Source organism: Myripristis murdjan, chromosome 5 (genome assembly GCF_902150065.1).
Source record: "Myripristis murdjan chromosome 5, fMyrMur1.1, whole genome shotgun sequence".
NCBI classification, from domain to species: domain Eukaryota; kingdom Metazoa; phylum Chordata; class Actinopteri; order Holocentriformes; family Holocentridae; genus Myripristis; species Myripristis murdjan.
In genome coordinates, this window is record NC_043984.1 from 18,128,008 (window position 1) to 18,154,699 (window position 26,692).

Consider the following 26,692-nt stretch of genomic DNA (forward strand, 5'->3'; position numbering starts at 1 on the left):
TCCGGTGTCGTGTGAAGCAAAATCGAGCGAAGTTTCATAAGATCACGGTCAAATTTATATAATAATCTATAATCTCGCCAGTGATTTAGTGTTAAACAAAAAGGCGAGTAAAGCACTGCTTTCAGTTGTTGGTTGCTACGAGAGAAACAGCCATTAATATAAACGAAAAGTCTATTATAGGGTTATGCAAAGATAATCATGGCATTTGACAACATTTGCTGCTACTTATTATGTGTACTATGAGTTTAATACCGGTACCACAATAAGAAGTGGGATTAAAATTTGAAAAAGTGGGATTAACCTCCAATAGGCCTAAATGACTTGGCATTTATGATTTTAGTGGAACATTACATTTCTCTGGCATTGATTAAACAGCCTAGGGGGCGTGCTCTGAGCGGACATGCGCCCCCTGCAGTGTTTACTGGGCAAAAATCAGATGATCTGCGTTGTAAATAGACAGCAGTGATCGGGCCATGCCTTGATAGCCCTCCTCAAATCGTCACCAGCACCGGATCATATCTGTCCGTACATCGGGGCTCTCTTCATCTCCCCTGGGTGTTTCGAGGCGGCGGACTGAGGTGAAAGCATGTATCGGTCTCTGTACGCCTTCCGATCCGCGGAGCCCAACTCGCTGCACTTCGCAGCCGGAGAGAGCTTCTTAATCCTGGAGAGGAGCAACAAACACTGGTGGCTGGGCTCCCGCTGCAGCTCGGGGGAAACCGGCTACATCCCTGCGTCTTACATCGAGAAAATACAGGTGGGGTCCCAGCTGAGCTCAATGATTTGTGTGTGCGTGTGTTTTTCCAAGGGGAGGAACTGTCGGTGCCATGTCATACCCAGGAGCTAAATCTGACATATTCGTAGCTAATAAAGTGATGAGAATGAGATAGTTCCCTTCTTTTGGTGCACGCAGGCTCCAGTCAGTGTGCTGTGCTGGAGCCAGCTGCTACTTGATGTTAGACAGAGATCACGGCTCTGCAGAGGAGCCACACTCTGTCCTGACGGTGTGATGCAGCGGGGGGATGGCCAGCCCAGCCGGGTACACGGCCCTCTGCTGCGACACACAGTGTCCCGGTGCATCTGCTCATGTGACGATGGCTCAGCCGCTTCATGCCTGACAGGACGGGACAGGACAGAGAAAGAGAAAGAGACAGAGACAGCAGACACCAGATGCAGCAAAGCTCTGGCTCACTTCAAATGGAAACTATGACCCCTGTTAAAGTGCTCACAATGTTTAATCATCAGCGCTCAAATTCCAGCACTTCTTCTCCTTGTTCAGTGTGTAAAACTGCATTTCACACGGTGCATAGTTTGTGGCTTGCTCTGTGCTACACCCTGTTTCACATACTCTGAGGGATCAGACTGACAGTGAACTAGTCGAAACAAGCCTTTTCTCTCATAATAGGCTTAAGCACTGACTGGATTTGAATGCACTTTCCTGTAATAGTTGTCCACTTTTATTGAGAGCGTGTGACATTGTTTAAAGACATTTTGTTTTGTTAGATAACTGCCCTGGTTTGTTTCTGCCTGGAGGCACACGGGCCTTGAAGCCACATTTTTCCCCCCTTTTTTTGTTTCAAGTTTCATAACCGAGCATGCTGCCACATCAATGAATATTTCACTCTTTCGTCCCCTCTATTTTTGTCAGGCTCCAGAGCAGGATGAGGTCTTGCAGTCGATTGACAGAGCAATTGAAGGCATCCATAATGTGGCTGTGAAAAATGGAGGCAAATACAATCTGGAGCAGCGAGATGTCCTGCAGTGAGTGCCAGTACACACTATGAACTTTTACAGTAAACACCCGCAACTACAAATAGTCAGATTAAAAAAATCCCATTTGAATGTCTGATCTTTCTGTTGTAGAAAGTTGATCCATCACAGAAAGGAGACCCTCGCGCGACGAAGTTCAACTCCCTCCAGTCACAAGCAAGGCCTCCCATCTTCCACTAGTGAAATATCTCTCAGTCAAACCCCTCCTCCACCCAACGGCCTTAACCGAGACTATGGACGGCAGGGCAGCGTGCCGTTGTCAGGGAGTCTGGACAATATGCAAGGGGAGCGAGGCTTTTACCAGGTAACAGCCTCATGCAATACACAGAAACACGCTATGCACTCAAACTGCCCGAATTTAGACGATTTGATGTGTTTCATCTTCATCCTTTCTGTATCCTCTTCTGCAGGTGCCTCCTCAGCCTCGACGTGCAGCCCCGATTACCCCACCGCCCCCAGAGAAACAGCGAGCCTCCCGACGTCCAGGTCAGAGCTCAGTGAGCGACATCATCATGCCATGCTCTCATAGCTGCATCACATCTTCCCTCCCCTCCATAACATTCCCTGCAACTGTATATTCTATACATTATGGTACATGTTATGGAGTATTGTGTAGAGGCCATAGTATAGAGATGTGACCATTGGAAAATTCAAAATCACGAGTATCATTATCAAAATCATCAGTTTTCAGTGTTGCTAAAACATGCTGAAAATGTTTATAATACACATTAAATTAATTTCATTTTTTTAAATTGAAAATCACAATGTAAATTATCAGCACTATGAACTGTTTGCATTAAAATAGCAAAATCAGTGCCATATGTTAACATATGAAATACAGAAGCATATTAAATGCATTATTGATGATTAGTGTCTTGGCCATGAGATGTACAGATCGTGAGGACATTGCAGAAAAGTAGACTGGTTGATGGTAAATAGACTGCATTTCTATAGTGTTTTTCTAGTCCACCGACCATTCAAAGCACTTTACAATGTCTGCCTCACATTCACCCATTCACACACACACACACACACACACACACACACACACACACACACACACAGACACACACACACACACACAGACACACACACACACTGATGACAGAGCTGCCATGCAAGGTGCCAAGCTGCCCATCAGGAGCGGTTAGGGGGTTCAGTGTCTTGCTCAAGGACACTTCAACACTCTCTAGAGGAGCAGAAACATTCCAATTATCAGATGATTGCTCTACCTCGTGAGCCATGTCGCCCCATTGATGCTTAACAGAACTGCAAAACTATGCCTGTTTAAAACTTGCTAATCAAAAACAGTTATTGTGATAATCAAAGTTTTAAATCATGTAATTATCCATCAGATATTTTGTCTTGGTTTCTGGTAAAACCAGTAACTGAGCAGTGCTTTTTTCCTGCGGCTCCTTGGCTCATGTCACCTGCTGCAGCTCTGTGCCTCACAAACTTACTCTATTCTTAGTCAGGTCACTTCTGTTCACTCTGTTGACTGTAACTGGAGCCCTGTTCCCTCTCTCTCTCCTCCTGATCGCCCCCTCTTTGCAGAACCGGATGTCCCCTCTCGAGTCTCCTCTCTCCCTCCGTCCCCTGGCCCCTCCCTCTCTATCAGCACCACCTCCATAGACTCTGGCTCCTCCCACTCCGTGGTCTCATCGGATGTTAGCCTGCCAAGTGTCTCCAGCACCCCCCCTCCCCCTGTGCCAAGCCGCGTTAAGCCCTGTGCTCCGGCTCTAGACGTGCTGCCCTCTGCCTCCCCTCCCCAGCCGGCTCCGTCGAAGAAGAGCCCGGCACCGCAGCCTCCCCAGCCGGCCCCCCCCTCCCTGCCCGCTGTGGAGGACCAGCCTGACAGTGAATGGCCTGTCGCCCCTCCCTCTGTCGCTGAAAGCCCTCCTGGCAGCCCCACTACCTCTGAGCCGGTTCCCATGACGACCGGGGCAGAGCTGATCGAGCTGGTACGGAAGAACACAGGCCTGAGCTACGAGTTGTCACGGGTGGCCGTTGGCGTGGTGGTGGGCCATCTGCAAACCGCCTTACCTCAGGCCTCCTCTGCCCTGGAGCAAGTTCTCCTCTCACTGGTGGAGAGCAAGGTCAGAGGCCCATTCAGTTCATGTGGATTCAATCAGTGCAGCTTAAAGGAGAAACACTGGTGTGATTTAGAGTTAGAACCCATTTACTACTGTCTGTTTTCAGTTTACATAGTTTACACCCCAATCATTTTGTAATACATGATGCTTGTAAGTAGATTTGTTTATCAATTGCTGGTTTTTGTTGTTTTCAAAATACAAATTTTACAGTGTGGCTTGCAATGAGCGACTGTCCTAGTTAACAAGGGCGCCCCAAATAACAAGATGGCTGTGACTATGAAGATTGTAAACTAAGCGACATGGTATTGAGGGGTTATTTCCAGGCAGAGACTTGTATTTTCCCCCCATGGTAGTCACATGATTGATCGTAAACAGGACATCACTTAATCACATGGCTGTCAGTGATCGGTTAAAAGTTATCTCTACATCCTGTGTTTCCATTGTGAGGATGTCTGGACTCACAACAACCTAAAATCTCTCTGGTCCTGCAAGAAGAATGCGCACTCTGATAAAAGAGTTTCCAGCTCATGCACAATGAAACAACAGTAAAACACAAAAAAAATGTCACAAAAACAAATTCAGTGATAATGTGCACTTGAATGGATTATCCAATGTGGATGATTTCTATGTCTGCAAAAGTTATTTTTCTTACTGCACAAAAATGAATGGCAGCACATGGCTTCTTTTGAAGGTAGAAAAATGAGCTCAAACCAGCCGTCACCAATGATTTAAAGCAGAAGGACAGTTCATTAAAAAAAAAAAAAATGCACCGAGAAGTATTGCATTAACACTGAGCTAAAGCCGTACATGAATCTCCTTAAATGCCTTTTGATTCCATAAATCAACAAGGGATGTTGAGCAATTTTCTGCAATTACAGAATGTCATTTCTCTTATCAAGTTAACCACTCAGTTCAGTTCAGTGGTGTCTGAAGTCTAGAAGAACAGTTCTTCTGTACTGGTATTTCAAGTTGTAGTGAAGGCGTATTCTGATGTGTCATGCGATCTCTAAAGGATCTGAGTGCAGCGCTGCCACAGGGCCAGGTGTGTCATGACGAACAGCGGCTGGAGGTGATCTTTAGTGATCTCGCCCGCCACCGGGACGACTCCCAGCAGCGCAGCTGGGCCCTTCACGAAGACCACGCACTGATCGCCTGCTACCTGGAGGAGCTGCTGAAGATCCTGGTACATTACACCACTGTCTCACCTTTCTCTCACCTTGAAAGCTTAATACTTACATCATTTGGCAGGGTGTCTGTCTTCTAATTATAAAAAAACGCTAAAGCTGGGGATGCACTAGAAGACTAGAATTCATGTTTGATTTTGAAAATGTATTGCATCTCACACATCAATGACTTTAACAGATGTTTTTGTCTCAGTCATAAATATGCTGAAACAACATGAACACTTGGTATCAGAACCTCTAAACTTGCAGGGACTTGCACAATCTGGCATGACTCAGTATATATTAATATGCACAGTATTCTGCCATGCAGTAAGATGCACTGGGGAAAAAACAAAGATGAAAATGCAAAAAGAATTTGTGGAAAGTCGTGACTGCAGAGACACCGTCAGTGTAGGCTGCACACATTTAAGCAAGAGCAGAACATGAGTAGGCAGAGAAAAGGCAGTGGAAGTTAGGCAAGTAACTTTACATTTATTGTAGAACAGAAGTTCCCAAATTATTACCCCTGCATTTTTATCATCAATTGTAATATTGACTGTAAAGTCTTCACACTGCCAGATATTCTTTGCTGATAATACATCCAAGTCAAGTCTCAGGTTTCCCCTACTAAATGTCAGGATGTCCAAATATGGAATAAATCATCCAGGCAATCCTCTAATCTGCCCAGGGTGTCCAACAGATTCACAGTTATGAGGTTATTTTATCACTGCTGTCAACCAAGAACTAAAGATCCTTGTTTCTGTTTCCCCAGACTGACGCAGATCCAGAGGTGTGTAAGAGGATGTGCAAGGTCAACCACTCGGAGCCGGTGCTGTCTCTTGTGTCATATTATCAGATGGTAAGACATAATGATGACGCATTTTATTTGTAACACTTTCCACTGTGTACAAATATCAATGTGTTAGAGAGAAAAAGATTATTAATATAACAAGATAAAACACAACAGGAAAGAAAATGACATAGAAAGCAGAGACATTGACAATAAACTAAATCACAAAACATGCTTTTGATTTTGTTGCCCAATTTCCCCTTAAGCATTATTAAAGTCTCCTCATTATTCTCACCTCTTCACATCAGAAAGTAGCTCTCTGTTACCTCTTAGCTGTTGGTTTTATAGTATACCTGTTAAAATGGTATCGTTTCTTTCAGGTGAACTGCACAAGTCCTTTTCAATAATCATCTTTATTTCTCTTTGCTACATATTCAATTTGGTCAATGCTACTGTCTAAATGCTACTGTAACTGCAATATCACATCCATGTTGTAGTATGGGTGGCCCCAGTGGGAATCGAACCCTCGACATTACAGTGTTAGCGCCATGCCCTGCCTGTTGGCATTGTACAGTGCACACGTGCAGTTGGCAGCGGCTGTGGTCAGAGTGCTGAGTGGGGGGAAAAAAGGGCTGAGCTTATTACTGCTACATTAAAATCCCTGCGCTGACTACCAGCCCGAGCGAGAGCCTGATGCTTCATGACAAAGTCCTGAGCCGCCTAGCACCAAGTTACATTTCTGATATGTTGACGTCTTATGAGCCACTCAGGTCATCAGCGGCCTTTTCAGCCATATTCTGCTTTAGCTGCGCTCCTCCTCCAGAATGTATGTACAGTATGTGCATGTATATTTGCACATATTTTAACTGTTCCTCTGGAAAGCACTTTGAGATTTATTCAGTGCATGAAATGAAAATGCTTTACGAATATGACTGATTGATTGATTGAATGATTGATTGAATGATGTGACCCGACAGGAACACCGTGTGTCTTTGCGCCTGCTGCTGCTCAAGGTGTTTGGGGCGATGTGCAGCCTGGACTCCGCCCTCATCTCCACCCTCCTCAACTCCATCCTGCCCATGGAGCTGGCTAGGGATTTACAGACTGACACACAAGGTGACAGCATCTTTTTGTTTTTGTTTTCCTCCTGTCTTCACTCTATTATAACTCAATGTACGCCCGGTTTCCTCATACTTCACACAAAACCCCCAAGCCAACTGTAACCATTGTCCTGTGCAGTCATTCTCAGTTACCACACTTTGTGCTCTTCTTCCTCTCCTCAGAGCACCAGAAGATGTGTTACACGGCCTTGGTGCTTACAATGATCTTCTCAATGGGTGAACAGGTGCCATATCATCACTATGGTATGAGCCATCTTTCTGATACAATATGTGATGTTGATGTTAAGGATGACACAAGAACCCATACTTCTGTACCAAGTCAATAACAAAATCTTTATAATGATACCAGTGCTATTTTTTTTTTATTATCAGTGGTATCAAAAAAACTTGATGCCTCACTCTGTAAATTAGTGTTCTCATTACAGCAGCCGTCGCCTGAATATTTAAATATTGAAACACTTAAAAGTCGCAGGCATGCTTACAGGACTGTAAATCAAAATGAGAGCACACATAATCATTATTTATAATTATTGTTAGTGGAGTTCATTTCATACAGTCTCTTTGTATGAGATCAGGCTACAGTTCTGATTCTTATGTAGCCTGTATGTTTAAACATTAAAGAAAGCTTCTGTTTATGTGTAAATGTTTATACAGCGTTTTTAAAATAAAGGAGTATGTGGAAAATGGGATTTCCGGCTTTATTGTGGTATTGAGAATCATGTAATTTCACTGGTATTGGCATGAGCTTTCAGGATTCTGCTAGTTGCTATGAGATAACCATCACAACATTTATGCATGCCATCACATGAACCGATACGGTCATACATAAATACACTGAAGAAGTACTGTGGCAGACATTTGAAGTACTTGTATTACAAGGCAATACAATGTGCAGCGCTTAATACATAATCCTGCCTTTGTTCTCCCAGAACACTTGAATTCCGAGTTTGTTCAGTTTCTCCTGGGCGTGGTGGAGGACGGGCTGCCCTCCGACTCCACAGAGCAGCTTCCTGACCTCTTCCTCAACCTCCTCCTGGCCTTCAATCTGCACCACACAGGTGGGCACCGCCTCAGCACGAGCAGCAAAGTTGGACCAACCTGCTGTATGGCAATTTTTTGGTGCCCAGCTTAGAGATTTTGTCGTTATACTGTAATTAAAGTGTGTGCGTGTGTGTGTGTGTGTGTGTGTGTGTGTGTGTGTGCGTGTGTGTGTGTGTGTGCGTGTGTGTGGTGTTTCTTGTCGGTTTCACCCAGTGCCCAGCACCAATGTGATTATGCAGGAACTGATGAAGAAAAATGTGAAGATCCTTACAGAGAAAGTGCTGCTGCTTCTAAACCGAGGCGGTAATTTTTTTTTAATTTCTCACGTCACAGTATTCATCTCGCCAATGTTATCGCTCTCACCTTCTGCTTGTTTAGTCCAGTAATTTTAGGCCAAAATTGGGGTCAACCTAGGACAAATTGCAAGAGAAGCAAACTCAACTGATTTTGTATCCTCAGTTTATCCTCAGGTTACTATATATATAGTAACCTTTCAATAACCTTGAAAGGTTACTATATATATAGTAAGGTAATCTATATATATAGATGACCTTTCAATAACCTTGAACGGTTACTATATATATAGTAACCTTTTAATTCATTGTTTAAATATCTGTTCTGGCATTTATTCCTTATAATCCAATTAGTGCATATCAAATCAGATAATGTGTGATATGCATGTGTAAACAGAATAATTCAAAGAACTTGTAATTGACTTTTTTCTTGTCTTTGTGTGTGTAATCAACTTGTGAATTTTTATAGTGATATCTGAAAGTAAAATTTTGAACCTCTTTCCCCTGTGTGTTAACAACAGTGTTTTTTGGTAATATGTGGTCATAAATAGGTGATTTTCAAAACTTTCCACCAAAGGGATTTCTTGGGACTTTTTTTCCCTCACTCAGGACATACTGAGGATACAAAATCAGTTGAGTTTGCTTCTCTTGCAATTTGTCCTAGTTTTTTCATAAAATGACTGGACTAGTTTTTGTGATGAATTCTTTGCTCTTCCCCTTCTAGATGACCCCGTGTGTGTGTTCAAACATACCCCACCTGCCCCACACTCAGTGCTGAAGTTTCTGCAGGATGTTTTTGCCAGCCGAGAGTCAGCGGACATCTTCTACCGCACTGACATGATGGTGATGATCGACATCGCCGTTCGTCAAATATCTGACCTCTCGCCTGGAGACAAGGTGAGACCTGGACACACACATAGTTGCTCTGTGTTTTCAGTTTGGAGTTACACCTGTAATATCAACAACGTTCACAATGGCTAAATCTAGATCTAGTGCCTTGTCTGATTTGTTTTTTCTTCTCCACACTCACTTTTCCTGTGTGAAGCTGAGGATGGAGTATCTCTCCCTCATGCACTCCATCATACGCACGACAGACTACCTGGAGCACCGGCATCGCCTCTCTGACCTGCAGGCGGCGCTACAGAGGATTCTCAGGGAGGAGGATGATGACACGGGAGAGGACAACGGATGTGCCACAGCCAAACAGATGGATAAACTAATTGTGAAAGAGATCTATAAGGAGTTCCCACAGATCAGTGAGAACAAGGACTAACCGTGTCAGTGTCACAGTCCCACGCTGTAGTCTGCTCCCGTTCATTACAGGGTGATTGGTGCGAGCTTACAAGACAAAGAACTGACATGTGATGGGACGCCCTGTTCTCTGTGCCAGTCAATACTGACAAGAGCAAATCCGTTTTGAGAACATTTACTCGGACTCACAATCTGCGGCTGCAGCATGTGCGCATCGCTTGCGGTGGTGGCTAAATCTTCTTCTTTTTCCACAGCTTTTCCCAGCTCAAATGTTTTTATTTGATGAAAGCATCTGAGGTTTTCTCGCCCTCAGTGCATATGGAGAAGGGAATAAAATGTGAATGCATGAAACATAAACTTTTGAGGTTCAGTCATAGATGGAGAGCTTAGCTTAGCTAAAATCCACCAGGCCAACTTTTGATGTGCTCCCTTTTAGTGGGACCAAACTACTGTTTTGCTGTCTGAGGGCATGTTTTTTTTCCATAAATCACTTTTTCATTCAAATTGACCTCCTCCCTCATAGTGTTCATGTTTCTTGACCCCAACTCTCACCACCCAATTCCTTATGAACTGGCATGGCTGGTTAGATAACAAGTGAAATAACATAGTGAGAAAAGCACATCCCTATTGATTTGTTACAATTACTAAGCTCTGAGCTAAATAACTTGCTATTTATTGAAATGGCAACGCTGCTATGTTCTGAGTCTCCTTTATACTTATGACCCTATGTCTGATTGGCTCAATATTGTGCATTTTGTCCTTTGGTCATTTTAACCACACTAGAAAATGTAATCTAAGTTGATTATGTATTACTTGTGTATGTAAAGTAATAAGTTCCTGAAATATCAGATGTCATTTACTGTTTACAGATTTTTTTTTTCCAGATTTCTTTAGGTTCAACTTAGGTGTTTTTTGTGTCCTGCATTGCTGCATTAATATTGAACTAACTGTGCTGCAATAGTGCTTTACAACAACTAACAATCTTGCTGTAATATACCATGTCTTGGCTAACAGAGCTGACATGAGCTGCAGCTCTGACAGAACAAAAGGTACTCTAGTCTTACCAGAGATTTTCAGACTTCAAGTGTTCAGCAGGTGGTCCTACTGAAATTTCCAGCAGAGGAAACACAGGGCATTTACTTTACCTCTTCATGGATCCTTAAAAAGTGAAATGTACGGTTGTACTGCTCCTTGCGTTTCTCCATTATGAGTGCTTGTTTTTTCGGTAAGTGATCAGTCACCTCCTGTCTTCTTTTCCTTTTCTGTTTTTGTCCCCGACAGAGAAACACACACAAACATTCTCCAGAGATCAGTGTTATTTGTTTTTAGTTTGTGTCAAAACACTAACAATCATTAGCGTTTACCTGTTCCTGCACTGTTCACTGCTTAATGTGTCCTCATCATGAATTAATATTGTCCCCAAAACTCACCTTCCTACCTTGAGCTGGAACTGTTATAATAAAAAAACTAAAACTAATAAAACTATATTTTATCAGTGGAGGTGGTTAGAATGGCTGTTTAAAAGGTGTGGCCGTATCAAAGTGTATTTTCATAATGTTCACAATATAATAAAACTCTTAATGAACACTTGTGTGAAGGTGTCACAGTTCCCACTGTATCCCCACAGACAAAATTTAACCACTGTAACCATTGTTGGTGACATCATCAAGATGATGATGTCACCAACAATGATGATCATTGATGATGTCATCGCCCAGCCTAACCAATCATCACTGTCGGTGACACCTTTGATGATGTCACCAACAATGACAATAGCAAGGTTGTAAAAGCTGGAGATGGTGGCATCATCATCATTCCAGTATCAACTCACAGAAGCGTGTAAGACAACTTGAGTCATGGGCGGCAGTTTAATCTCAAAAGCCCGAAAACGGGAGAAACCTCCCAAAATTCCTCCTGAACCCTCTCCCAACACCCCCTCTGAATCCCCTCCCAAACCCCCCTCTGAACCCTCTCCCAACACCCCCTCTGAATCCCCTCCCAAACCCCCCTCTGAATCCCCTCCTGAAACCCCCCAGGAGGCAAACCCAACAGCAGCCATTGTCTGCAGAAAGGGACGTTTTGAGCTTAGCCAGGCGTCCTTCTATCCCAGAATATTGCATTTAATAGATAGTCTGACCGAACAGCAATGGAGAGAAATATGTGTCGGCGACCATGAGAAAGTGAAGCAACAGCTGATTGCAATGAGTGGGGACTTGAGAAAGTTTGTTTCAGAGGCAATGGCTGAAGCTTTCATCCCTGCCATAGAGCAATTGGGAAGGTCACATGGCCTCCTCACCCTAACAGGCACCAACCAGTCACCCAGCACCAGCACCACACAAGTGCCAGGTGAAGAAGTTTGCCAGATGTCCTCAGAGCCTCTCAAAGAATCCTTTGGCATCACAGAGGAAAAGATCCAAAAGAGCTTGGAGAGCTACTTTAGCCAGTCTCTCTGCCATGTAGTTGGCGAAGACAGCGCTGATGAAATGGCAGCTAATGAATTTGCAGAGGTCATGGTGGGAGAGGTTGTGAGACAGGTGAATTCTGCCCTGTCCATAGCCATCCAGTCCTCTATCGACAATGACCCTACCAATGTCACAGATCCCAGCTGCAACCCTTTAACCCCGCAAATAGCTGAGCAGATGCTGGATGGAGTTACCACCACCATGCTCTCCTTCCTAAAAAGCAAGTTTGTTGTAATGAAGACTGCTGGGATACACAAATTGTTGACTGTGTGTCATCGCGCCAATCCATCAAAGGGTTTAAACATTGCGAGTATGAAGCTGCCTCAAAACAATTATTGTCAGACACTTTTACATCGGCACAGTTTCTCAGATTCATCATCTTTAACACCGGTGGAGAGCCCAGATGTTGACTTACTTTATCCGTCTTATTATGACAACCTCGGGATGGAGGACACCAGTCATGCTGCTCTCACTGTGGAGCCAGCCACGGACTCTGCTCTCTGCATAGACAACAAATATCATGATGACCAAGAAATGGCAGACTTCATGGACAAAAACCACAGTCCAGCTTTTATGGTTACTTGCCATCAGACCTGCAAAGATTTACTGGGGCATGTTCTGAAGTCAATTAAAAATATGGTTGGACGGTCAAAAAAGAAGGACACAGCTTCTACGAGGACATTAGCATCTGCTGTTGACTCTTTGGAACTGCTCTGTAAAAGAATGAATGGAAAACAGGAAGGGAGATCATTTTCATCAAATTTGGAGTCATTTTTGGCTTCAAACTCAGAGACAGAAGACACGGCTGCCATGGAGCAACCAGCATCTGGTTTTGACTCGGAATTCCCTGTTGAAAGGCTGGAAGTAGAACAGGCAGAAAGAGGAATTTCAGAGCTGCTTCTCCCTGCATCTCGACATGAGAGTCCTCTGTCCTGTGCCATGTCTAGGCAGAATTCCTGTCAAATCAGAGACTACTGCACAGATATGGATGAGTTCTGCACTTCGTCAGTGCAAAAAACAATGTCTGAAATAGCAGACACCATCATGGTGGAGACCTTCACCAAGGACACCATCCGGGACATCCCAGCCACTGAGACTTCCTCAACACAGAAACTACAAATGCTCCTGTCTAGTGGAGTAACTCAGTGTTCACACAGGCTCACTGACAGAATCTGTTCTGTGATTGAGGAACAGAACTACCAGACTCAGCAGATGTTCATTATGGCCAGAAGAACATTTTCTGACTCTGCTTTGCTAGAAACCACAGGAATGGATGTCCCAGGGAAGGCCAGAGACTACTCTAAAGACCTCATGTACATGTTTGTTGAAGAGATGGTAAAAAGTTTCCTTCGAAAGGTCATCTCTCACAACCCATCCCAGAGCCTAGTTCATCACCTGACTGCCGGTCCAGTTGATGATGAAACAACTCAAAACAGCTCACCCCTGCCTGCTGAGACTGAGGATGTCAAAGGGGAGGGGATGAGTTCTTGGGATGACAAGCAGGAGATTCCACTTGAGAACCACAGTGTTCCTACAGATCAGGCCTCTACTTCCCGCAGGAAAAGGCCTTCTGTGATGTCAAGAATTGGTAAGTTCCTTCGAAGTCTGTGCTGCATGTGCAAGCAGCAGCCAGATGAAGACGCACACGCCAACTCCACCAGGAGCCAGCCGACCAAAAAGAAGCGCTCCTTCTTCTCAAAGAAGTTCGGAAAAAAAACAGGTGGTATCTGAGAGTGAGGTCAACCCCTAACTCCATGCTATCCGCCACCCAAATACCTCTCATTCTCCAAATCCCCCACCCTCTTGCATCAAAAAATCTATTAAAAAAAAAAAAAAGAACATTAAACAAACAAAACTAAACAAAAATCATTTTATCTTTTTAAGATCTGTTTTGTGTCCTGCAAAAGTTCTTGGGGGAATCATTTTTAAAATGCTACTATAACAACTATGGAGCTATCACATGTATATGAATAAACATAAACATTATATGCACACACACACACACACACACACACACACACACAGCTATGTATAAGTACTTGTGTCTATCTATGTACAATGACTGTCACTGAGTCACTGAACTCAACACACATTTGCTGTCCACTGATATTTGAGGCGGTTGGGTTGTTATAATGCCGCCTACTGGCCAAGTCCCACAAAGGTTGGCAAGACATCGGAGCAGGTTAAACAAAAAATATAAACATTATTTTTATTTTGGTGTAATTTGGTGTGGTGCAGTTGGTTTAGTTTTGACTGTATTGTCATTTATAAAAACGTTTTATGCTCATAAACCACACCCTTTTTGGCAAATTATGGCCAAATTTTATAGATCATATTCCCATGGCAGCCATTTTCCACTGATGTCACACTCAGTGCTGGAATGAAGTTGTAGCCTACTGCTGCGTTCTAGGTTGTGTCTTTTATAAATGTAGGAAATCTGAAAAAAACATCATTTCACTGTGTCCCAACGGATGAACACTTGAAAAGACAATGAATTGTGAAACCCAGAGGCATTTAGGGTCATATTTCAAGGTAAAACAACATATTTGATCACCCATCAGCTACCGTTAGACAACAGCTAACATTAGCATTCAGCTACTACCTAACTAAAGTTACCATTTGAAAGCGTTACATGATATGATGTTTAAGGTGTAACTAAGTAATTATGAAACATCATTGATCACCTTGGACTCATTTCTTTTTAAGGCCCAAAAAGTTGAACCCACTGGATGTGATGAAGCTTGCAGTGTAACATTAGCTGGCCAAAACCTCTTTTTTGATGATCATCATGACATCATAAACAATGATGTCACAACCAAAGATGATGGAAATCATAATGACAGTCATTTATGATGTCATCATCAACAAAGATGTCATCATAATCACTACAGTCACGGTCACTACAGCACTAAGCAATAAGATTAAGGTCCTCAGTATAGAATATAGTATAGTATATAGTAGTTGTAGTATTTTTGTATAGTTTTAAAGCCACCAGTATATGACAAAATCACTTAAAAATGTTGACAATATTGCATACGTTCATTGCTTTGATGACTTTTTTGTGAGGAAGAAATCATTTACACGTATTGTTCATTTACTTAATAAATAAGCTACAATCTATCTATCTATCTATCTATCTATGTATTTATTTATTTATTTATTGACTTATTGATTTATGTAACATTACATTTGTGAATGTGGAATTTGGCAACTCTGGCAACTTTGGCAAGAAGTGAAATATAGAATAATAAGGGAAAAAATCATCATCATCCTTGTTACTATAAACATAGCAACCAAATATAATATTTCTATAGAAAATAGCACTAAAAATATTAGTTTCCACTGCCTATATGTAAATTTACAAGAGCAAAAATAAGTGGGAGCAAGTTTCAGAAAGCAGTTCACATCCACGCCGCTCGACATGTTTCACTGGAAATAATCTATGGATCAACTTAATAAATGACTCTTTATTTTATTTTATTTTTTACAATGTTTGTTGGACGGAAGCTTTATGGCCATTTTTGTACAGCCACTGTTTGAGAGGAGGACGCACACAGTTCAACCCGGACGTGCAGTAGAGACGCACCGCAGCCAAGTTGTGTTCCCGTCATATCGGTCCGGGACAATAATTGGGTGAAAGGTCTGGTCGGGCAGGAGTGACAGCTAAAACAAGACGTTTGGGACAGCGGACACCGAGCAGGTTTGTGGTTGTTTTCGGTGCGTCCCGGTGCGCCGTGCTCAGCGTGTACTCGCCTGCGGTGCGCCTGTCTCACCGGCTGCTGTTGTCTGTTTCCAGGGCAGGAACCATGGCCAAGCAGCCGCAGCCAATCAGCCCGCTGAAGAACTTCTTCGCCGGCGGCTTCGGAGGAGTCTGCCTCGTCTTCGCCGGGCATCCACTCGACACCATCAAAGTAAACCCGTTTGTTTTTATGATGATTAAAAAAAAAACATATGGAGGGGAAATACACAGCCTCGGTTAACGCGGCTTCCTGCTCCAGCTGGAGACAGTGTGGATCAGTGTGTCCCGTGTCAGGTGTCTGTGCGGCTTAGGGACACAGTTCGGGACATTTGGTGCTGCTGTGTTTTGCTGTGTGCAGTGTGTGAGGCCTGCACGGTGCTCACGGTGTTAGCTGCCCTTTGACCCACATTCAGCTGCTGTTGTGTGTGCTTGATGGCTTCATGACTCAGGCTGTGGCTGACTGTGTAGGCAGGTGACCTCACCTCAACCCTCCTGGTAGCTTTGGTGTTGATCCGACCCCATTCAGTCAGGACGTCTCCTAATTTAATGGGGACAAGTGGGTAAACATAACATTAATATGACGATGGACACATTTTGTATGCATCAGTGTTTCTCTGGAGTCATTTTGACCTCAGGCTTTTTTAGCTGTATAAAACATATAATGGAAATCAACATTGTACACACGCTAGTTTTAGCTGTTTTGGACACTGAGGAACTGTAACATGCCATTTGTAACTGTTTCCCTTCGCTCTCAGGTGCGTTTACAGACTCAGCCGAAGCCTAAACCCGGAGAGAGCCTCCTGTATGCAGGCACCCTCGACTGTTTCAAAAAGACCCTCGCCAAAGAGGTGAGCGTGCCGACATGTGGTGCTGAGAGTGTTAATATTTTTTAATTTTGGTCAAAGTTCCTTAAAAAAATTCCTCCTAATCCATCACAGCTAGGATTCTGTGTGATATCTTTCCTCTGCAGGGCATGAGGGGACTCTATAAAGGCATGGCAGCCCCTATAATTGGAGTCACACCCATGTTTGCTGTCTGTTTCTTTGGATTTGGTCTTGGCAAGAAGCTGCAACAGAAAAGCCCCGAGGATGTCCTTACGTAGGTGATTGCTCAGTCGGAGGTTGTCACGCTGTTGACTCGCTCTAGGCATTGTGTGGGTGGAGCTATGTAAGTGAGTTTGGCGTTTTTTACTTCCCTCCTCCAGGTATCCACAGCTGTTTGCTGCCGGGATGCTGTCTGGTGTGTTCACCACAGCCATCATGGCTCCAGGCGAGCGGATCAAATGCCTCCTGCAGGTCAGATGCACTTAGAGTTGTTTATAGATGCTCAGGCTTTCATGCAGCTATCACTTGTGCATAAGAAACTGCATAGAAAGGATGTGGGTTTGTCACGTAGGCTGCTCCCATCGTCAGGTCACAGATTTTTTGTTGAATGATACCAGCAGAATCTGCAGTAGGAGTAAACAGTGGGGACGCTGATGGTGATTGGGTCAAATGAGGCTGTGTTGACATTGTGATGATTTTGTGTGTGTGTGTGTGTGTGTGTGTGCAGATCCAGGCAGCATCTGGGGAGGTGAAGTACGCTGGACCGATGGACTGTGTCAAACAGCTGTACAGAGAGAGCGGGATCAGAGGGATCTATAAAGGCACTGCTCTGACCCTCATGAGAGGTACTGCTCATGTCGCTGATGTCAGGGCCGGGCCATACGCTTGAAATCAACATCGTACTCACAGTGTAATGTTCACATTATACTGTGATGCTGCCAACTCATGTTGGCAGCATCACATTAAAAAAATAAACGGATATTCAACCCATTGAAGCTAATCATAATTTTAGATGGGATCTCAAACACAGCTAAATTTGTCATATTCCTTGAGATGTTTCATGCCTAATTTTGTCTTAACCCCCTGAGGTCCAACTTTCTTTTAAATTTAACCTCAAGTAGTTCAAAGTGACATTTCTCTAAGCTACATCACACTTATATTAAAGGAAATATTCAATGCCAAGTTACCACTGTTTTATGGCTGCAGTACTACAACAAATATGAAATACCTAGGTGTCTGGAGCATCGTTTAATACTCATTTCCCTGCAGTTCAGCAGGACATAATGTCATGTCTTTGGAAACATTGGAAGTTTGAGATAAACTTGTGTGGGTTTGAGCTAAGCTCGATTGCGCTCCTGAGATTATTGACTCTTGATCATATGGAATTATCGCCCAGCCCTGGTGGATGTAATTGGTTATGTCATTAGATTTGACTTTATACAGTGTGTGTGCTGCCATCGTGTTGTGGGACACAATGTCATTATGATACCGTGTGTGGTGTGTGTGTGTGTGTATGTGTGTGTGTGTGTGTGTGTGTGTGCTCTAAGAGTAAATCATCTTATTAGAGTTCACATTAATATCACTCATTTATGTGAACATAGTATATAGACACACTTTAAATATGTATAGAAATATTATATGAACATTACATGTGTAAAAGATCCTGCATTCTGAGTGTTAATAAAATTGAGAAAAGGTGATGTTTCTGTTCTCAGCCTCCTAAGTCCTACTTTGAAGTTTGCATAGCCAAAACGAGCACGGTTCAAATAAATTAATAAATTAAAATGAACGTCTTTTGACAGGCGAATAGTAACATATGTTGCATGTAATCTATTTCTGTGTAATAAAGCTTAGATTGTGCTTCTCACTGATTGGTGTGTAAACAGTAATGCATTCCCATTGTTTAATTAATCAGTCTAAGTGGTAATGTGTAACACATGGTGGTGATCATGGTGCGTCTTGTTGTGAAATGCAGATGTGCCAGCAAGCGGGATGTACTTCATGACCTATGAATGGCTGAAGAACAGCCTCACGCCAGCCGGAAAGAGGTGAATGTTTTATGGTTATTTTTCTACTAACTATTTGCAATTATTCATCATGCTGTGAAATTATTTAATTTTCTAGAATCATTACTTTAAATCCGTTGCCACCTGTTCACTCTCCACACAGCCCCAGTGAGCTCAGTGTGCCCAGCGTGCTGTTTGCTGGAGGAATGGCTGGGATCTTTAACTGGGCCGTGGCAATTCCACCCGACGTCCTCAAGTCTCGTTTCCAAACAGGTTCGCCTCTAGATTCCACAGTTTATCGAGGCTGGAACAACATCTTGTACATGAAAATGCACAAGAAAAATGTTTCAACTGAGAGTTGTATTGCAAGCAAATAACAAATCTCAAAATTCGACTCAATTGTGCAGTGAAAAACAATTCATATAATTCATATAATATATGGACACTGAAATAGCTCACTAGGGTGATTTTATGTATCTGGGTAAAGATGGCCATAATCCATTGCACAGCATTTCCTGAATGTTCTGAATGTTTTCCCCACAGCTCCTGAGGGAAAGTATCCAAATGGTTTTCGGGACGTTCTGCGTGAGCTGATTCGGGAGGAGGGCGTGACCTCTCTGTACAAAGGGTTCAATGCCGTCATGCTTAGAGCTTTCCCCGCCAACGCGGTGAGTGCACTCTGTTTTGGTTGGTCTGGAGGATGAAGAAGAATCAGTCATGAATTTGGTATGCACCGTGTCGGCGTGTCAGCTGTTAAAATTTGTTAGCTGTGAACAGACAGTAAATCAAAACATGCACAGGCTCAGTGTTGAAATCCTGTCATGAGTAATTCTGCAGTATGAGGCTGGTAATGGACAAAGTTCAAACTCTAGTACCATTAAACTGGATTGTTCATTGTAGGCACCTTTATGCACACAGTGCTGTAAAGGGAAAAGGAACATTTTAAGAAATTTGAAATTTAAGACAGAAGAGCAAAGCTTGCTCCCTGCAACCTTTACAGATAAGCAGTTTGGAAAATGAATAAATGCATAAGCAAAGCTTGACCTGACATGTATATTTTTAGACCTTAAAGGCAGACTATGCAGTTTGAAATTGTATTGCACACCACTTTGTTTACTAATGTTAAGGATGAAGCTAAGGAAGGATAAAAACCTCTCGGGTTCATGCCAAGACGAATAGCGCATAGAATGATTTTAACACTGTTAAATGCCAATACTGAAACTTTATGTTTTGATGTCAAATTTTCATAAAAGCATACATAGTGCAGCAAAATGCTCTTATATTTTGGGTCATGATGAGATAAAAGAGTCCTTATGCATTTGAAAGTTCTATTATTTTGAGAACTTGGTGCCATTCATCCTCCTGTGAAATTGCATAATTTTCCTTTGAACCCCAAGATTTATTTTTCATCGTCCCACCACATTCATTCTGAGTAGTAGTTTTGCTCCATTGAAAATGTGGGTGGGATCAAAGTACATCACCAATTTCAAATTGAAGAAACAATGTAAATTTTTCTCTTGACTTTTGTCAGTGAATTTCAACTGTTTGACAATTCTAAAACTCAAATCCGACCCTGGTTATTTCAGGTCAAATTTACTAATGAAATGCTTTCAAAAACATGGGTTCACCAAAAAAAAAAAAGCTTTGCAGGCCAACAAAAGACACAAATAAATGTTGATAGAAATGAATTCACAAGTATTGCTGATGCAGCTTTGCTTTGGACAAACGATAAATTTCACATTGCAGTTTTTGAAACACGTCTCGTTTCTCTCTTTAGGCGTGCTTCCTAGGATTCGAGGTTGCCATGAAGGCACTGAACTGGTTAGCGCCAAACCTGTGATGAAGGCTTGGTGCCGCCCTGCGTCCAGCTCCCAGGGGCAGAACGTCAACAAGACAGCAGAGTGTCCACACACACACACACACACCCATCGCCATAAATGTCCACAGATCCTAACACACCAATTCCCACCAGTGTGCTCATTTGTCTTTGAGAGACTTATGGTACTACAGAGCACATTGATCACTGAGACCTGCACAGAGGCTAAGGGCTCTCTGCAGAGACGATCCTGTACAGCCTACCTACTGTAAGCCAGTACTCACACATAGCCATGATTGTCCTCATTCACTTCGTTTTATTGTTTTTTTTTTCTTTTCTCTTTTCTTTGTATAATTTTTATCATAATAGGGGTAAACTGATCATGTGCCTTACCTTTGCTATGTGCGAGCAGGGGAGCATATCAGGGAAAAGGTGCATTTTCTTGTACTGTGTGTGTTCAGTCTCAGCAATAAATGCCTTTCAGATTCTCTGCTCCCTGTATGATCACATTCCACTCAGTGATCCAGTTATCAGATAACGTCACATCACATTTTATCTGTTTAATATGAAAGAAATGCTAAGAGCCTAGTTATAGACAAGCTGATTCAGTAGGGGATCAAGTCTGTGAATGTCAGCATGTATATAAATAAAATGCAGAATCTGTATTTGGAAATCACATTATCTGGTGCACTTTTTTCCTTTTTTTCCCCCCTAACAGATCTGTCTTATATAGTCTGTCGCTTCTGCAGTAAACAACAGATCAGCTTTCAGGATATACAGAAGAAAAATCCTCCGTTTTACGATAATGAAGTTCTCACATAGCTTTTGCTTTGCCAAATCAAGCTCTAAGGCTTAATGCATTAGACAGCCTTTAATTATGTTTGATGTGAAAAGTCCTGGTCAATACTTTCCAATGGGCTGCTCCAAATAAAGAAATCAATGACTTGCTGAATGTGGGAGGGAATGGGACAGGAGGAGGGGACAGTTTGCTTCTGGGACAAGCAATCTAGGCAGTAGCACATTTATCAAATCTGTGGGACGTACATGATCAAAAGTCAGCTACACTTGGTAGGCATATGTTGTTTTTATTGTTTTTATTTGTGTAATAGCTGAAGTTCAGTGTTTCAGTAATTATTAGTTGGCTTTAGAGCTGATTACAGCGATTAGTAAATGTTTGAATAGTTCCCAAGTGTTAAGTTCATCGCCAGCTACTTTGAAAATGATTGTCTTGAGTCATTTTAAAGTAGAAAATGTACAAATTTACTGATTCCAGCTTCTCAAATGTGAATATTTTCTGTTTTTTTTTTTTTTTTTTTTTTTGTCATCTATGAAAGTAATCTAAGTAAACTAAATATCTTTGGGTTGTGGACTGTTGGCTGGGCTGTGGGAAATTGTGATAAACATTTTCCACCATTTTCTGACAACCACTATTAGATTAATTGATAAAATAATCGACAGATTAATTTATTAATCAAAAGTATTTGTTAGTTGTAGCTCTAGTTGAATTTCTAGTAATTGTCCTAGACCTAGATTCAACAACCAAGCAGATGTCAGTATTTTCAGAATGGCTGACAGTTTTGATGTAGAAATCCGTCTCCTGAAGTTGTAGGCGTTTTTTGACGCAGTTACACTCTAGACTTAGTCCTTTGTTTGAAAATTGTTTGAATGTTTGGAAACAGGTCTGGCCTCCAACACTGAATGATGGGTAGCGTTGAGATACCGGTGGGTTTGAAAGAGCTGTTGCAAGGTTACACTGTGGAGGTGCTTCGCCGCAGGCCACCAAACTTGGTTGAATTTGCCGTGCAACATTTTGCACATCTTCAAGAGAACCAAAGAAAGCAACATGTGAAAAAACACACCATTAAATCTGCAAGGAAAGGGGTTTCATTTGATACGCCTTCAAGTAAGACCGCGAAAGATAATGATGAGGAGGAAGAGGAGGAGATTTTCAGTGAGTAACATTCCACAGTTTTCACAGCAGTTGTGTGTGTTTATCATTGCTTCCTTTAATTGTCCTCTCTCTGTAACCGTTTAGAGGTCAGCGGATGCAAACTGCATTCTGTGTCACACATATTCTCTCATTTTTCCTAAACATCTGTTTCTTCCCTGCAACACTCAGAAATGTATCAGTAGCATCTGCCGTTTTGTTGCTGGGTTTGTCCAAAGTGTTTTGTGGTACCACAAGTACTTACATTTTTAGCATTAGTTGCTCCAGGGGGAATCAGGCCTCTAACCCAGATAGAGTCAGAGCTGCACTCAATTCACTGAGCCACAGGAGCACGTATGTAGAAAAAAAATATAGCAATAATGCCAATGCTCACAGCTGAGTTTGATGCATGATAGGCTCGCAGATTCCAATCACATCATAATCATAAGTGGTATTGACTTCTGTACGTTTTTTTTTTTTTTTTTTTTTTTTTTTTAAATACGGACACTCCACTCTCGCCTCTGCAGAATCCACTGCCTGTAAATACAGCCGCAGAGTGTCAGGTCAGTAACTGGAACACTACGTATGATGAATACCAAATCATGTTCATGTGTCATGGTTCACTGTTTTATTGTGTTTGTGCTGCTGCAGTTTGTGCAGAGGCTTATAACCCAGATGATGATGAGGACGATGACTCGGAGCCTCGTGTTGTGCACCCCAAGACAGATGAACAACGGAGGAGACTTCAAGACGCCTGCAGAGACATCTTGCTGTTTAAAACCTTGGACCAGGTACCAAGCAGTTTGCGTGAGCGTTTTCAGTGATTCGTTTACGAGGAGGCACCATCAGCCTGGGCAACTCTGAGGCTGCGTTCACACAGCGGTTCACAGTGACCCCATTCTGTTTTTTTTTCCCCTCAGATCTGATCTAAACAACAGTCCATCATCACAATTAATGAAATAATAAAAAGGGCTTTGACTGAAGCATCCTGCCATGTTAAATTTGCATCCCCCTGTCTGCCTGCCCTCCATATTTTACTTTGTCTGAAAATCAATGAATGATGACACTGACAGAAATGTGAGCATGCTCAGTGGGAGAGAAACCACATGAATTCTCCTCTGAGTGTTCACACAGGTGGTCACATCAGCAGGAATCAGATTTGTATCTGATTGAGGAGCACATATCAAACTGGGCCAAATCACAAAAAATAATTCAGATTCATTGTGTTTTTTCACTCCAGGCACTTTACAGAGACTAAAATGTTGGCTCATCCCATGAACCAAAATCTTCTCCATGGCAACAGCAGTGAGGAGAAAAAGAACATTTTAACCGGGAGAAAACCTCGAGCAGAACCCAAAACAGAAAAACATCAGATCTAGGTCACTTTATACTGGTTGTCTAAACGTAGCCTCAGTAAAGTATAACTATGTTCATTTTTAGCATTGGTCCAAAAATACACAGATGCAGTGTGTTGACTCATGTAACTGTGATGTCCAGGAGCAGTTCTCCGAGGTTTTGGATGGCATGTTTGAGGTGCTGGTCAAACCTGAGGAGCACATCATAGACCAAGGGGACGACGGAGACAATTTCTATGTCATAGAGAAGTGCGTGAGTGAGCGACTGTGCTCATAATTTCAAAATAGAAACTGTAATCTCAGTTCTGTGATGCCCTCTCCTCTCCTTGAGTATTTCACCTCTCTGTCTCCCATCATTTCCAGGGGTGTGTATGATATTTTTGTGCAGAAGGATGGAGTGAGTGTGTGTGTTGGAAAGTATGATAATAAGGGTAGTTTTGGTGAGCTGGCGCTCATGTACAACACCCCACGAGCTGCAACAATCATTGCAACGGAGGAAGGTGCCCTGTGGGGCTTGGTGAGTCAGACAGAGGGTCTCAGGTTTCACTGCTCTTTTATATCATGAAGTATCTGAAGCATGGATGAAATATATTTATTACTATAGTGTTAGTGCAGAAGCATTGACGCTATAAGATTGAAACTCGTGAATCATTTTGGAGAAACTAAATTGAAAAGATTCTGAAAATAAGACAAAAGTAAAACTGAAATCAATGTTGGGGGGAAAAAAAACAAAACAAAACTAACTGAGTGGGTCTCTCTCAGGATCGAGCCACTTTCCACAGACTTATTGTGAGGAATAACGCAAAGAAGAGGCGGATGTATGAGGCTTTCATTGAGTGTGTTCCTCTTCTTAAGTGTCTGGAGGTATGATTTTTTTCTCTCTTTTTTTTTTAAAGTAATTCAAAATACAAATAATAAATAGAAATAGTTTATATCTCTGTCTCTATCACCCCTCATCTGATCTGTGTAACATGATATATGGACATGGTAACATTGATATGCCATGTAATTCTGCCATTTTTTAAGTTAAAAAAACTATTTTTTGACACCATGTTTCTAATTGTTTCTAATTCTAATTGTCCTCTTCACAAGCTTTCTGAGAGGATGAAGATTGTCGATGTATTAGGAGCAAAAGCGTTTGAAGATGGGGAGCGCATAATCATGCAGGTAGAGCACTGGAACATTTCTAACTTCATCTTTAGCTGCCAGAACAAGGACTAATCAAAAACATGATGCTTCTGTGCTTCTGCACTCACAGGGCGAGATGGCTGATTGTTTCTACATTGTGGAGTCAGGAGAGGTCAAGATTATGATAAAAAGCAAAGTAAGTCAACTCTCAGTCAACCTGTAAAATAAAAATGATTTTATTCATCACTCAGTCTTATCTATGAACTTTTAGTTTAGTTTAGTCACTATAGGTGCCTGTAAGATGTTAGTTTTTTGCCTGGTATCTTGTGGTGCTGCTCTTCATTGGTTCTGTTATTTAATTATTATTATGATTGTAATTTAATCCATGACAGACAAAGGCCGGGCAGGAGGGTAACACAGAGGTTGAGGTTGCTCGCTGCACCAGAGGACAGTACTTTGGGGAGCTGGCGCTGGTAACCAACAAACCACGTGCAGCATCAGTTTATGCTGTCGGAGAAACTAAATGCCTGGGTATGATGTCCCCTCACCGTCTTATGTCTTTCGTCCACATTCAGTTTCTGATTTTCACCTTTTAAAAAAGTACTAGTCCAGGCTGGTCTACACATCTACATGTGCAACCTGGCTGGAAAAGAGCAGTTAGTGATCACTCATCTGCATGACCAAACATTTTAATGGTGAGGCTATAACCCATCGATTCCCCATATTAATTCTAGTTAAATTACTTTAAATGACTGGGAACAAACAGCAGCCTTGAGGCAACTGAGACTTTAACTGCATGTGTGTGCCACTCAGATGAATGAGTGAAGTTAAAGTTCCCTAAACTAGTATAGTAGTCGGTGCTGTGTGACTGGTTTAAGTGTTTCAAAATCTGTGATGCTATTTTATTTTTGTTGTTTTGTTTTAGTTTGTAGAATGAAATTGACAATCATCACACAAAGCTCATACGGTGACTTCACCCATGTAGAAAGGGAATGCACAGCCCATCGTAACCCTAAGCCCAATCTACTTTTTATAGCCCTGACTTTTGAACTTGACTTGAAAATTACATGTTTGCTTAACTTACTAATCTGCGTAATAGAAAAATTAAACATGAAGCTGCAATGGATTAACTTAATCTTAATTTACTCATTCCTCCTTGTCGCTCTCTCACACAGTAATAGACATCCAGGCCTTTGAACGTTTGCTAGGCCCCTGCAAGGAGCTCATGAAGAGGAACATCTCTCAATATGAAGACCAGCTGGTGGCGCTGTTTGGCTCCAGTGTAGATTTAAAACACTAGCAGGTGGAACTGCAGCATAAATAGTTTGATGTTTAAGCCACAGACAGTGCATGGAACACATGAATGATGCCTTTTCCTTTGAGGTATAACCTGAGTGAGATAAACTTTTTTTTTTTTTTTTGTATGGCAGGAGATAAAATTTATAAGGATATAAAATACTGTTGCTTGTAAGATCCAGTCCAGTGGAACATTCATGTGGAAACACCACCATTATCTATGAATGCACTACCATGTAAAACAACTGACCACCAGAGATCCACTTCTGTCAGAAAAAAAAACATACTGGTAGGATTACTTACTGGGATAATATCCCTAACAGTTGTTTTGTTATTGGTGATTTTATCATTTGGTATGTTACATTACAGGCGTTTCACCTTTTTCTGTAGGTGTGATTGGTCAGTAATTTCTTACTTTTATATTGGACTGACTTTTTAAATGTATGCTTAAATGTTCAATGCTAACATTAAAGCTGTCATAAGCATTTTATATACTGAGGTATCAAACACTTTTACATTTTAAACTTGATAGATACACAAACGTTATGTAATTACTGTTCAGTTCAAACACCAAATCCTTTAGTTTCCAATTTACATGACCATTAATTAGTTGGATG

At 42.1% G+C, this 26,692-nt stretch overlaps 3 protein-coding genes across 4 annotated transcripts; all 3 read left to right on the forward strand.

The window, feature by feature from the left end:
• The first annotated feature begins 44 nt into the window (after nucleotides 1-44).
• On the forward strand, nucleotides 45-11,113 carry nckipsd (NCK interacting protein with SH3 domain). Its single transcript, XM_030050674.1, has 13 exons — nucleotides 45-757; nucleotides 1,649-1,761; nucleotides 1,864-2,074; nucleotides 2,181-2,256; nucleotides 3,325-3,866; nucleotides 4,876-5,046; nucleotides 5,799-5,885; nucleotides 6,794-6,932; nucleotides 7,100-7,180; nucleotides 7,867-7,995; nucleotides 8,192-8,281; nucleotides 8,996-9,168; nucleotides 9,317-11,113. Exons 1-13 carry the CDS (start codon nucleotides 587-589, stop codon nucleotides 9,542-9,544), a joined length of 2,211 nt encoding a protein of 736 aa, XP_029906534.1. The 5' UTR covers nucleotides 45-586; the 3' UTR covers nucleotides 9,545-11,113.
• Nucleotides 11,114-15,524: 4,411 nt separating this feature from the next.
• Nucleotides 15,525-21,045, forward strand: slc25a20 (solute carrier family 25 member 20). Of its 2 annotated transcripts, none has more exons than XM_030050740.1 (10): nucleotides 15,525-15,684; nucleotides 15,781-15,895; nucleotides 16,479-16,571; nucleotides 16,694-16,821; nucleotides 16,928-17,018; nucleotides 17,275-17,392; nucleotides 18,523-18,595; nucleotides 18,717-18,826; nucleotides 19,097-19,221; nucleotides 20,331-21,045. In XM_030050740.1, the coding sequence occupies exons 2-10, from the start codon at nucleotides 15,791-15,793 to the stop codon at nucleotides 20,391-20,393; spliced, it is 906 nt and encodes a 301-aa protein (XP_029906600.1). In that variant the 5' UTR covers nucleotides 15,525-15,684; nucleotides 15,781-15,790; the 3' UTR covers nucleotides 20,394-21,045. The 2 variants fall into 2 exon arrangements, with proteins under 2 accessions (XP_029906600.1, XP_029906601.1); XM_030050741.1 differs by having other exon boundaries at nucleotides 15,786-15,895.
• Nucleotides 21,046-21,405: 360 nt separating this feature from the next.
• prkar2ab (protein kinase, cAMP-dependent, regulatory, type II, alpha, B) lies at nucleotides 21,406-26,514 on the forward strand. Its single transcript, XM_030050781.1, has 11 exons — nucleotides 21,406-21,437; nucleotides 22,049-22,320; nucleotides 22,824-22,859; nucleotides 22,948-23,087; nucleotides 23,794-23,900; nucleotides 24,015-24,168; nucleotides 24,414-24,515; nucleotides 24,744-24,818; nucleotides 24,910-24,975; nucleotides 25,172-25,310; nucleotides 25,955-26,514. The coding sequence occupies exons 2-11, from the start codon at nucleotides 22,068-22,070 to the stop codon at nucleotides 26,077-26,079; spliced, it is 1,197 nt and encodes a 398-aa protein (XP_029906641.1). The 5' UTR covers nucleotides 21,406-21,437; nucleotides 22,049-22,067; the 3' UTR covers nucleotides 26,080-26,514.
• Nucleotides 26,515-26,692: the final 178 nt, after the last annotated feature.